Genomic DNA, 13,873 nt, shown 5'->3' with positions numbered 1-13,873 from the left:
GCTGTGTTGAGGTTCGTTGGAAAACTATCTTGCCTACTTTTTTGTTGCATAGACCTTTTCTTTTACAATACCAGTAAGCTGCCCTTCACAGCCCACGTTAAAGTCTAATAACATCAAGGTTTAATTTACATGCTCCAAAACATTTATATCTGCAATTTTACCCACAGATATTCACTTCATTTAATAGATATATATAAGCTTGCAAAAGTACTAATACGTCTTGTGCATATAGAACGAAAGATTTGATAATCCCATTAGCTAGGAATATTAAAGGAAATCTGTATGAGAAAGTATGAAGGCTGTCAGTTTCCAGTTTTCATGATGATCCTAAGCTCAGTAATTGTTTTAAAAAAAGGCCTTGATTCTTTCCTAAATGTACATAATATAAGTGGGTACTAACATTTATAGGTAAAGTTGATCCAGGGAATATCTGACTGCCTCTCGGGGGATCAGAAAGGATTTTTTTCCCCTGCTGTAGCAAATTGGATCATGCTTTTCTTTTTTTTGCCTTCCTCTTGATCCACCGTGGGTATAGGATTATGTATATAGGGTTGTATGACTCTTTTTATTTTTTTCCTTTTTATTGGTTGAACTAGATTTGTGACTTGTGACTTTTCTTAACCAGACTAACTATGGGCCAGATTCAAAGTCGAGATACGACGGAGTATCTCAGATACTCCGTCGTATCTCTCAGAGTATCTATGAGACTGATTCATAGAATCAGTTACGCATAGATATCCATAAGATCCGACAGGTGTAATTGTTTTACACTGTCGGATCTTATGATGCAATACCGCTGGCCGCCGCTTGGGGGAGTTTGCGTCATAAACCAGCATCGGGTATGCAAATTAGCAGTTACGGCGATCCACGGCGGTTTTTCGCGTTCGCTACGTCGTCGCTACTCTAGTTTCCCGTCGCAATTTTAGTCGTCGTTTGACCTGCCCTAACTTTACACAGCAATCGTATTGCTGTATAAAGTATGGCCATCGTTCCCGCGTCTAAATTTAAAAATTAACATCGTTTGCGTAACACGTCCGGGAATACGAAAGTACGCTACGCGCGTCGCCGTTCGAAAAAATGACGTCACTTCGCGCAAAGCACGGCAGGAGTTATGAAACGGAGCATGCGCAGTAGGTCCTACGCGGGAGCGCGCCTAATTTAAATTGTACCCGCCCATTCGAATTGGAACGCCTTGCGCCGGACGTATTTACGATACACCGCCGCAAGTTTCCAGGTAAGTGCTTTGTGGATCGGGCACTAAAACTGGAAACTTGCGGCGGTGTAACGTAAACGGGTTACGTTACACGGCCGCAAATGTATGTGAATCTGGCCCAATGTAACTATGATCCAGGAGCTGCTTTACTTTTACTGACTTAGAAAAACTATGCATATTAGATTCAAGTTCTGCATACTTGTTCCAGGACATCAACAGGGATGAGCTAAATATAACTGGTTTGAGGTAATTTGAGTTAATAAAGCTAAAGTTTGGGTGATGAGTTAATCCCCTTTGACATGAATGGGAACCAAATGGTAAAAAGACGTAATGGCTATTTTCTAGGCTAATAAGCTAATTGGGACTGGGCTCCAATGAAAGCATGTACCTAAGAAAAAACTAATTTTCCTAAAAAATGTATTTGTAGGAGAGCACCAATTTTAGCAGAGAAGTAGTGTGGGCATATTTGGACAATGTCAGAGCTATCCCAGCCCTCTTTCATGCCACTGGTTCCTACGGACTCAGCAGGTTGCAACACCTACTATTTCCTTAGCAATCAATGACAGGAAGTTGTCATAGATAGTAGTGGTAGAAAAACTGCTACTTTATATGATGTTTGGCTCCTGCCAAATGCATAAAAAGTTTGGTGTTCAGACAAATGCATGACTAGCCAAAGTTTAGTTCAAACTGTGTGTTTGTGTTTCAACCAAACTTTGAGCTCATCCCTAGTCAGTATCTCAAAGTGTTAAACCCAAAACAGCTAGACAACCCCAAATGAAGCATTAAAAGATGACTCCCTCAATATTTGTATCGGTATAGGTTTTCTTTAATACAGGTACTCCTCACTTAATGACCAGGTTCTATTCCAACGACCAGGTCGTTAAACTAATTGGCCGTTAAACGAGGAGCCACAAGTAATCAATATTTTATGCATTCTTAACTACTGTACTGTACTATATTGTGAAAAAAAGACCTAAACACAAAACTCCAGCTCAATAACGTTGTTTTAATTTGCATAAGTACAGAACACAAATGAAATTTCTGTACTGTACTGTACAATACAATGATGTGTAGCGCATCGTTCGGTTGGGGGGGGGGGCTGTTCGTAAGTCTGAGTGGTTGTTAAACAGGTAAGTCTGTAAAGAAAGGGTATCAGCATTCTTTCATTTTTGTTATTTACAAGATTTTAATGTGCATAGTTATATAAATTTAAGGAAATTTGTTAAAACCTGCATACTTCTTTTTTTTACAGTGTATGACTCCAGCAATACTGGGCCAAAATGCTGAATCAGAAAAACTGAACCAGGTCCTTGCTGAGTTCATTGCTGTCATGAAACATCTAGAGGAATCATTTTTGAAAGACAGACCTTTTCTTGCTGGTGATGAAATCTCACTGGCAGATCTTGTGGCTATTGTGGAGATTATGCAGGTGAGATAATGCCAATACAAGTATAATATTATTTTACCCTCTTTCTGACCAAAACTGACTGAGATTTTGATGCCAAATTTAGCCGTGTCAGTAATTGTCGGTTAACAGTAATTCTGTGACTAATTACACAAATTATGCCTACTTAAAAACGTTCCCCACTTTTTGTTATGTTATTACTCATGCCTATTACTGTCTGCCTTGACCTCTGCTTCTGTCCTCCCTGGCCGTATATAAACAGATAGTAGGAGCCTGCACTGTTAATTATTATAACATGTTAAAGTTTTGGGCAAAATCAGTGATCAGTGCATCCATGATACACTCACCTCTCCCCGTTCTTCAGCTCCTGTGACCCGATCGTGGGACACCCGCGGCGATCGCAGCCACGGTCACAGAGCTTCGGATTGGGACATGAGTGCGCCGCCGGGGACGCGCTCGCGACCCACGGTTGGGCTCTTATAGAGGACGTATATATACGTCCATGTGCCCAGCCGTGCCATTCTGTCGACGTATATAGTCGTGCGGCGGTCCTTAAGTGATTAATTACCACCTTAATCAGCCACAGAACATGTGTAATTAATATATGTTCGGTTTTAAAGGGATGAGGTGGCAACCCTACTCATCAGATAAATGAGAGACTGCTCAGTGAGCTTCAAACAAAAATAAATAGCGGATGAATATTACAGAGCATCATTTAAGTGACACCTCTGAGTCTGTATGGGGCTGCTGATGCCATGTGCAAGATGGCGGTACGCATCAGTCTGTAGAATGCGATCACCATGGCTGACTGTCATGGTGATTATATGATTGGGAACCACACTGGTTGACTCTGGGTCATTAATAAATTAGTAGCTGATGTGCTCCTAGTTCTTTATGAAATGAAGGTCAACGTTCTGAGAACTTTCATCTAAAAATTATGGGTTAATAAGAATGTGTAGTGGTTTTGTACATATTTTATTTATTTATTAAGGTAAGGACCAAAAAGAAGATTTGATAAAAATATGTTTTTTTTAGGTTAGGTAAATATAAAATATTTTTATATCTAGTGGATGAAGCTCTAGGCTTCTAGCTTATATTTTCCAGCCCCCACACCCCTATTGTTCAGAGAGCTCAATACAGTAAAATAGGAATCCTGTGTCATTACTGTGACAGTTAAAAAACTTTTTAAATGCAACACAATTACCATAATCATTATAGTTATTCATTCAACCCTAAGTTTTTTTGTTTGTTTTTTACAATTAGGGCCCTTTCAGATTGGCTTTCCAATAGTTAACCTGTCTGTTTTTTTCAGGCTAACCTGATCGGAAGCTCCATATACCTTTATGGACAATCATATGTAAACAGATTTGTGTCTATTTACACACGCCTACCTCCGTGTCTGCCCAAAGGGCCCAATTGTGTCCATTTATTAAAAATGACATTTTTTGGGATAATAGGCAAGGGGATGTAAAAAGATAGCATGGGGGGAGGGGCACTGCCTGAAGGAACGTGTATCAGTGAATTTTTTTTTTTAATTAAATGCAGCCAGCAGCGAATACTTTAAATGCTTAAAGTAAAACATTACAAAACATCCTATTTCTTTAAATAACATGCCTGTGAAGAGGTGCATCTCTGTGATGTACAGAAAGTGCTGCAGCAAAATATACAGAGTAAAAAACTGTTTAACCCCTTCCCGCCCACGCTGTAGCTGAAAGACGGCTACAGCGAGGGCCTAAATTCCTGGTAGGGCGTCCATGTACGTCCTCGCGTTCTAGAGTGGCCTGCATCCTCAGTGATCAGCGAGTGAAGGAGACTCAGCTGATCACAGATGGGAGTAAGGGGTCAATCCTGACCTCTTACAACATGATCATCTGTCAGCTTATGACAGCTGATCATGTGATGTAAACAGAGCCGGTAATCAGCTACTTTTTCTCCTCATGCTGATAGCGTGAGGAGGAAAAAAAAAACCTGATCCCCGCCTACTGTCAGAAGGACATGGGTCCCTCACACAGAGAGCCACCGCCGCCTCATCTGTGCCCACCAGTACCACCTGCCAGTGCCCACCAGTGCCACCTACTCGTGCCCACCAGTGCTGCAGATCAGTGCTCACCAATGCCACCTACCAGTGCCCACCAGTGCCATCTATCAGTGCCGATCAGCGCCTCATCATCAGTGCTGCCTATCAGTGCCACCTATAAGTGCTCAACAGTTCCACCTATCAGTGCCACCTACTGTATCCAGTCTGCCTCACCGGTGCCCATCAGTGCCACCTTATCAGTGTCCGTCAGTGCCACCTTATCAGTGTACATCAGTGCGGCCTACCAGTGTCTATCAGTGCCCATCAGTAAAGCCTCATCAGTGCACATCACTGAAGGAGAAAAATTACCTATTTGAAACATTTTATAACAAACTATGAAAACTGATCTATTTTTATTTATTTTTTCCAATTTTTTTGAGTTTTTTTGTTTGTTTAGCAAAAAATAAAAAACCCAGCAGTGATTAAATACCACCAAAAGAAAGCTTTATTTGTGTGAAAAAAATGCTAAAAGTGTAATTTGGGTACATTGTTGTATGACCGAGCAATTGTCATTCAAAGTGCGACAGCGCTGAAAGTTGAAAATTGACCTAGGCAGGAAAGGGGGTTTAAGTGCCCAATAGGCAAGTGGTTAAAATTGCTGACAGGTAACATTTAATTCCCAGCTTTTATTGTGTTGTTGTTTTTTAAATAGCACACAGTCCCTTCCAAGGATCTGCTTTGTAGTTTGGCAGGCATTTTTAGGGGTCTATTTCTTTATAAATTTCCCTTCTGCTGTAGCTAGGAAACGAGAGGGAGGGGGCAGTGTGTGGCCTTCTGGACCATACCAGGCCTTAAGTCCTCAATATGGCAGGGGGGATGTCCCATGACAAAGCACATTGTCTCAATGTTGTCCCTCTTCTCCAAAACCCTAGTTGGTAGTTGTGGGGGTTTGCGGGCAGAGTGACTTACTGAAATCTGGAATCCCCTTTATGGCCAGTGGCTTAAATGGTGGGAATTACGTATGAACTAGTGACAGCTGGGAAGCTGTCATAAATAAAGAACCAGTAGAAATACCGCTTATATATGTGATTTTGTCTCCCGCCGAACAGAGGGCCAAAAAGTGCAAAGTTTGAGCTGGACCATAATTACAATTATTTGTGTAGTAAAATAAGGGACGCCCTGGCAAGATCTTTTTGTGTTTAGAGGATAACAATTGCTGGACAGGGCAATTCCTCTGCTTGATTACTCTTAGTGGGCATTACCTAAAAAAATATACATTTTGATAAAAAGGTTATTCCTAAATACTATGAAATCGAATTAACCAGTTTAGACAATGCTGAATAATCTTTGCTAGAAATCAAATATGACCAGCGCTTCCTAAATGATCAAACTCCTGGGGGATTCAAAATAAATAAATAGTTGGAGAAACATCACAATCGCTGAGTCATCATGAATTATCCTTGTATTTTGTCCAATATGATTAATTCCTATGATCATCAGTTTCACCACTGACCTTACTATGGTATTTTACCGATTTGAGGTATTTTAGGAAAATACCATATTATAGCCACTAGATGGATCTGATGATAAAAGTAAGTAACAATATTAGACAAAATACAGGGAAAATTAATTACAGCTTGGTACATTTAACCAACAAAATTTTTATAAACAGACCCCTTAGTTTTTTTCCATCAGAACATCTTTCCAATGATATAGAGCCCTACTTTGAGCATCCCCCATACTTGTCATGCACCTGCTTATGTGGTTGTCTCACTACTTTCCAAGCACCTGTAGAGAGTGTAAAGTCAAATTACAAGCATCCCTGCAATAAGTACAATAAAAATATATCCCTGCGCTGCTCAGACCTGATCAGAAAAGCTGTTCTCACCACTGTTTTATCACTAACTTAAAATAAATAAGAGAAGGGATCACCACTCCAGGTGGGTCACTATGTAGAGATGGACTGACTCAGGATACTGTGGGTGCTGGCAATGCACTAACCATGCATAAGATACAAAGAAAGAGGATGGATAGCCGCACTCCAATGACCAAACGGTTGTCTTTTAACTGGTGTGACTGTGCTGTTAAAAAAAAGCTGTGCTTTTTTGAATAAAAGACAACCGTTTGGTCATTGGAGTGCGGCTATCCATCCTCTTTCTTCGTATCTTAAACTTAAAATAAATCTATGTAATCAAATAGTGTAGCACTTTTTTTAACCAGTTGCCGACCAGCCGCCGTCATTCTACGGTGGCAGGTCGGCTCTCCTGGGCGAGAGCCCGTAGTATAACGTCGGGCGCGTGAACGGCAAGGGGGCGCGCGCGCGCGCCCCCCCCGCCGTTCCCGACGATCAGATTTGTTTCAGAACTGATCAATCATCAGGTCCAGGCCAATAAAATCTGGCCTGGACCTGGTGATCACTCCTGGCCAATGGTTGTTTTCCCCTGTCTATGTTTTGTAAACATTGACAGGGGAAGTACTGCTCTCTCCCTCGTGTCGGTCTTTTCGTTCCAGACTGAGAGGGAGAGAGCATCTAACCGTGAGTTGCACAACACTACACTGACACCAGGTCACGTAGGCACACAATTCACCCCCCGATCACCCCCGATCACCCCCCAAATTAACCCATTCACTGCCTGTCACTGTGTCACCCAGTACAGCGATCAGATTTTTTTTTGATCGCTGTACTAGTGTCATTAGTGACTAAAATAATTGTTAGGGTAATTAGTCTTAGGCCCTAAAAAGTCTAGGGACCCCCCTAACCCCCCCAATAAAGGTTTAACCCCTTCATTACCCCCTGTCACCAGTGATCACAGTATAAGTGTCACGGGTGACGCAGTTTAGCTCGTTCATTTTTTATGGCATCAAGGCACCCGCCATATTTTTTGCAATAAAGTTTTAACCCCCTGATCGCCCGGCGGGTGATAAAAGTTTGGTTTTAGCGACAGATAGGGTCTGCGTCGCCCCAGGCAGCGTCAGATTAGTGCCAGTAGCACTAACACCCACGCACGCACCATACGCCTCCCTTTAGTGGTATAGTATCTGAACGGATCGATACCTGATCTGATCAGATCTATACTAGCGTTCCCTGCAGTTTAGGGTTCCCAAAAACGCATTGTTAGCGGGATCAGCCCAGATACCTGCTAGCACCTGCGTTTAGCCCCTTCGCCCAGCCCAGCCCACCAAAGTGCAGTATCGATCGATCACTGACACAAAACACAAAAACACATAACTGCTGCGTTCGCAGAGTCAGGCCTGATCTCTGCGATCGCTAACAGTTTTTTTGGTAGCGCTTGACTCAGTCGCTAACAGGTCAGGTGCTTTTTTGCCTGTGAATCTCACCACTGTACCCCTCAATTTAGAGCCCAAAATGGAAAATCGATGGTACAGTGATGAAGAGGCCTACTTGTTTATGAGCCTGACAGATAGTGATGAGGAGGTCACACATCTGTCAAATTCTTGCTCAGAATACAATCCTGTAGACGACAGTGGCTCCCTGACAGATAGCTCTGACGACGGAGTTGTGGTCCCTGCTAGGGTCAGGCGTACCAGACCCCGATCTTCTGCTGTCGCTGAGGTGCAAGAACCGCAGGGCTCTCGTATGGAGCAGAGAAGTACTAGCGCCGCCATTCCTTCTGGTGAACTGGCAAGCAACAGCGGCCTAGTACATCCTGGTCATACATCCAGCACTGCAGTAACACTTGGTGACGTGGCGAGTCCCATAAGTGCAGTTCAAGCTGGAGAGGTGGCAAGCACGAGTAGTGTCCCGCTGCCACCAAGAAGAAGACGACAAAGACAGGCCCGTCCCCATAGCGCCAATCCTGATTGGGTACCCACCACTTCTGCAGCACCCGTACTTCCCCCATTCACCGGCCAACCCGGAATTCAGGTGAATACAGTTGATTTTACGTCACTGGATTTTTATTTGCTGTATTTCACCGAAGATCTCTATAGATCTATTGTGGACCAAAGCAATTTGTACGCTGGTCAATTCATCGCCGCTAATCCCCAGCTGTCCCTTGCCAGAGATTGGAAGCCATTTATGGTTTCCGAATTTAAGATCTTTCTGGGCCTTTCCCTCATCATGGGCATTACTAAAAAGAGTGAGCTGCGGATGTATTGGTCCACGCACCCAGTTCACCATATGCCCATTTTCTCTGCCTCCATGACCAGGACACGATACGAGCAGATCTTGCGGTTCATGCATTTTAGTGACAATGAACTCTGTCATCCTCGGGGAGACCCTGGATTCGATCGGCTCTACAAAATTCGGCCCCTCGTAAACCACCTCAACGAACGGTTTGCAGCCTTGTATAATCCCCATCAAGTTGTCTGCGTTGATGAGTCCCTGGTTAAGTTCTCTGGCCGCTTGTCATTCAAACAATACCTTCCCAGCAAGCGTGCCAGATACGGGGTCAAGTTGTATAAGCTCTGTGACAGGGCAACAGGCTATACATCTAGCTTTTTGGTTTACGAGGGAAAAGACAGTCACGTAGAGCCGGAGAATTGCCCAGATTACATAGGGAGCGCTGGTAGGATAGTGTGGGAATTGGTGTCACCCTTATTGGGAAAGGGGTACCACTTGTACGTGGACAATTATTACACAAGCGTGCCACTTTTTAGTCACCTTTTTGATTATGGAATTGGCGCATGTGGCACCGTGCGACCTAATCGCCGGGGCTTCCCCCAACGGCTTGTAGAATCTCGTCTTAGTCGGGGGGAGAGAGCCTGCTTACAGTGTAATAATTTGTTAGCAGTGAAGTGGAGTTATTCACAGAATGTTTTCGTTCTGTCCACGCTTCACGCAGACACGGCAGTCCAAATTCCTACGGCGGCTGGTGTTGTGGAGAAACCCCTCTGTATCCACGAGTACAACCTTAACATGGGAGGGGTGGACCTCAATGAGCAGTTGTTGGCGCCGTACCTAATTGCCCAGAAGTCCAGACGCTGGTACAAAAAAGTGTCTGTTTATTTGTTTCAATTGGCTTTGCTGAACGCTCATGTGCTATACAGAGCTTCAGGACGGACTGGATCCTTCCTAAAATTCCAGGAAGAGATCGTCGAAGCCCTTCTGTTTCCAGATGGTGCTGTGCCCCACCTTCCCAACGCAAATGCAGTGAGCCGGCTGTATGAGAGGCATTTTCCTTTTGTCATCCCTGGTACCCCTACCCAAAAAAAACGCCAAAGAAGATGTCGTGTCTGCAGCAAACTCGGATTTAGGCGTGACACCCGCTTTTATTGTCCCGACTGTCCTGACCAACCTGGTCTCTGCATTGGTGTATGTTTCAAACGCTACCACACACTAGTTGAGTTTTAGCGTAGGGTACAGCACCACACAGTCCTAGGCACACCAACACAGGGTCTCGGAATATGTGATGGCCATCACATTTTGAGAGACCATAATCTGCAACGTTCAGTTTACAGTTTTCTTACAGTTTTTATAAAAGTGAAAAAAGTGGAAAAAAATATAAAAAAAACTCACACAAAAACACAAAAAAAATATAAAATAAAAAATCCAAAAATAGTTGTGGTTGTATTTTTCTCCTCTCTTTATTGTTCTCTTATGTTCACTCTCTACTGTCCACTCACTATTCTATATCTATTCTCTCTATTTTTACAATGTTTTATTGTATTTGCTTTGCAGGTATGGTATGTTATACTGTAATGTTGGTTTTATTGTTAACCATCATTTGCTTAGCAGGTACGCCATTCAGTTGCATCGCGGATTTATTTAGCGTGACAGCAACAGCGTTTGCTCCCACGATATATAAAGCTGTGACTCCAACGCTGTAGGAGGTGATTTCACCACCACAGTTAAAAAAAGAGCATATATGCCGAAGCATGGGGGCATTAGGGGCGGAGGAGCGATTTTGCTCCTAATGCCGCGTACATACGGTCGGAATTCCGACGGAGGCTTGCCCATGGAAAAGTTTGACCGTGTGTACGCGGCATAACTTTTTTTGCGGGAGGATGCCCCCATGCTTCGGCATGTATATTTTTTAGGCACAGGTTGCGTTAAAAAATGTTTTTCTCTTTTACTGTTTTTTTTTTTTTGGGGTATTTGCTTTGCAGGTATGGTATGGTATGATCTTACTGTTAAAATGTAATGTTACTTTGTTATAATGTTAACCATCATTTGCTTAGCAGGTACGCCATTCAGTTGCAGCACGGATTTATTTAGCGTGACAGCAACAGCGTTTGCTCCCACGATACATAAAGCCGCGACTCCAACACTGTGGGGGGTTGTGCTATTTGGGCATTTTATGGCCTTCAAAACTGTGATAGGTAGTGAGGAGTGAAATAAAAAATTTGCGTCCTTAGAAATCCTGAAGGCGGTGCTTGGTTTTCGGGGCCCCGTACGCGGTTAGGCTCCCAAAAAGTCCCACACATGTGGTATCCCCGTACTCAGGAGAAGCAGCAGAATGTATTTTGGGGTGCAATTCCACATATAACCATGGCATGTATGAGCAATATATAATTTAGTTAAAACTTTTTGTAATTTCTTTTTTCTTTTTTTTTTTTGTCATTTATTACTAATAATTACGTGCTATGACCCAAAACATTTTTGCATTTAAATCTTAGCCATGAATACAGTATAGTGCAAAGAGAATTCTCCATAAATCCCACTTATTATGTGCCATACCAAAATATTTTTTTCTGCATTAAAATCATACAGTATAGTCAACTTCTTGTATAGTAACAGCTTTATAAAAAAATTTGATACAGTGTATAAATGAAAAAATCCTCAAATCAATAAGACATCCACTAATGTGAACCTTCAAACAAAATTTCTCATCCATCTAAGCGATCAAAACTGACCACTCACCTAAACTCCACCACATGCTTTATAGATGTACCCTCAACTTCTTGGGTTGATCTCACACTTAATAAGAGGTCTATTATAGCTTTAAATCAGGATGCCAATTTTCCTCCACAATCTGATTGCTGATATACAAGCTCTACTCCACCAGTAAGGGTAAGTATATTGATAGAAAAAGAGCACTACTAGTGCTATATGTTTCAGAATTTATTAACAGCACAAATAAAATGCATTCACATTGCAGCTAGAAAACTTCAGCTTCACAGAAAAAAGGTCCAGTAAGGAAACCATAACATCTCTCTTTCCCCAACACATCTCCTTCACCACCAGAGCTGCTCACGTATGCACTCTATGGCTGGCTGATGTCACATGTTTTACTTACCACCAGCTGTTTTATTGCAAAACTAAAACTGAACAGGAAGGTGCAGTGAAGGCAGACTCTTTCACTTAGGCCGGCCATATACAGTTCAAATCTTGGCCGACTCAGCAAGAAGCAGTCAAGATTCAAACCATTATTGGGCATGGCTGAATGTACCAAGTTGACCGATTGACCAACTTGGGCATAACCAGACTGCCGGATTCTCTTATGATTATCGCTAGCTGTAATAATCAATGTCTTCTCCTGGCAGGAACGGCTCCCCCCCCCCCTCTGCTGGGAGAAGACAATTGCCCGTCAGGAAGGATTCCCCTGTCAGCACTGTCTGTGTTGATGGGGGATTTGTGCACATTTATTTCATGCAACCTGTGGTTACTATTCCTGTGACAGCAGATCTATAATGAAAGGAGTTATTGTTGCCAGAATAGGAGGACACATACCATGCTAACCTGACTTGATAGTGGGTCTAAACCTTTCTTCCCCATTTTACTGAGAAAGATGTATATTGTTTCAGCATGTATCCAAGCTGGAGAGCATAGAAAAAGCCTGGTAGGGGTTCTATCCCTTACTAGCTCTTTCCAAAGCTAAAAAAATTGGACTTATTTTAGGTCCGCATCCCTAATACATAGTGTAAAAACCAGGTTCCTCAAAGGTTGGGACTTTAATGGACCATTAAAGGATAGATAATAGTAAAATTTCAAATTGAATGTTATCAAAAATGTTATTGCACGATACGAATAGTATTGTGCAATAACATTTTTGATAACATTAAATTTGTCATTTTACTATTATGTATACTGGTCATGGTCCATTAAAGTCCCAACCTTTGAGGAATCTGTATTTTTACACCAAATAATGCATCTAGAACAAAACCAAATTGCATTTTCCAAGTTCTTTATGAACGATACATTTCACTTGGATTAGCACCCTAAAGCATAACTCCACCTATTTGATAAAAAAACACTATTCTTTGACAACCAGTCTACCAAAATTGCTCTTCTTGGTGGTATTTGGTCAATCTTGTTGCCACTACTCTAGCTTTTATCATTACTTATACATCAGGATGGAATGTGGATGCTGCTAGAAGCATCCATCCACATTCCCTCATTGATGAGTAGAGACTGGGGCACCAGCTATTGTAGGTGTAGTTGTTGTAGAGCTGTGTAGCTGCTGTGTTTGAAACTATATTTAAAAATGTTGCAGAATACTGAAGACTGGTGGGGTCAGTATTTTTATTTTATTTTATGACCAGAATTCTGAAATAAAAAGTAGACAGAAGGTGATTCAACAATTCTTTGTTTTATAGGTAGTTGCAAGTGGGGTTTCAGTGTTTGAACAAAGGCCAAAGCTCGAAGCCTGGAAACAAAGAATAGAGGAAGCATTGGGTCCAGAAGTCTTCAAAGAGGCACATGAGGACATTCTCAATGTCAAGGAGCAACAACTTAATTCTTTGTCTCCTGAAGTTAAAGAGCAGCTTAAAGCAAGACTTCTTCTTTTTACAAATTGTGGAATGTGGCTCTGCTAAGCAAAGTAAGATCCATAGATTAAACCAAGGATGACATGAAATTAAATACTACAAAGCCGTTGTACCTTCAGATAATGTGATCATTTATAATGAATACTGGCAAAATGTAATGGAATTTTCAGCAGAATTTGAAAATAATTTTGTTAACATTATAATCAAATCATCTATGATTACATGCATAGCAATAAAATATATTATTTCTTATTTAATACAGATGTTTCCAATCTACAAGAAGTAAATCACTGTATACATGTAATATAATAAAATCCTGTTTTGGGTCATCAAATTACTTGAATCAGTTTTTTTCTTTTATAATGGATGCTCTGTGCTTATAATTACATGGTTGGTAAGGTTGAATAAACCACAATATGTGTGGGTGTGTGTGTATGCATTGACTCTATGTCTCTTATGCCTCGTACACACAGTTGGACTTTTGACCGTGCAAAAGTCCGCTGTGACCCCGTCGAAAGTCCGACGGACAAAAAGAGAACACATTCTTCCGACAAAAATAGTCAGATGG

At 41.9% G+C, this 13,873-nt stretch overlaps 1 protein-coding gene across 1 annotated transcript in view; it reads left to right on the top strand.

Moving 5' to 3' along the window:
* LOC120941680 (glutathione S-transferase theta-1-like) overlaps window positions 1-13,642 on the top strand; it is a 39,140-nt gene extending 25,498 nt beyond the window's left edge. The window contains exons 4-5 of the mRNA XM_040355227.1: window positions 2,466-2,642; window positions 13,135-13,642. Of these exons, the coding sequence (XP_040211161.1) occupies window positions 2,466-2,642; window positions 13,135-13,353 (396 nt within the window). The 3' untranslated portion in view covers window positions 13,354-13,642. The remainder of the gene's footprint in view (window positions 1-2,465; window positions 2,643-13,134) is intronic.
* Window positions 13,643-13,873: the final 231 nt, after the last annotated feature.

Source organism: Rana temporaria, chromosome 1 (genome assembly GCF_905171775.1).
Source record: "Rana temporaria chromosome 1, aRanTem1.1, whole genome shotgun sequence".
NCBI classification, from domain to species: Eukaryota; Metazoa; Chordata; class Amphibia; order Anura; family Ranidae; genus Rana; species Rana temporaria.
The sequence above is the reverse complement of the archived record's forward strand: the minus strand, read 5'-3'. Positions and strand labels throughout refer to the sequence as shown.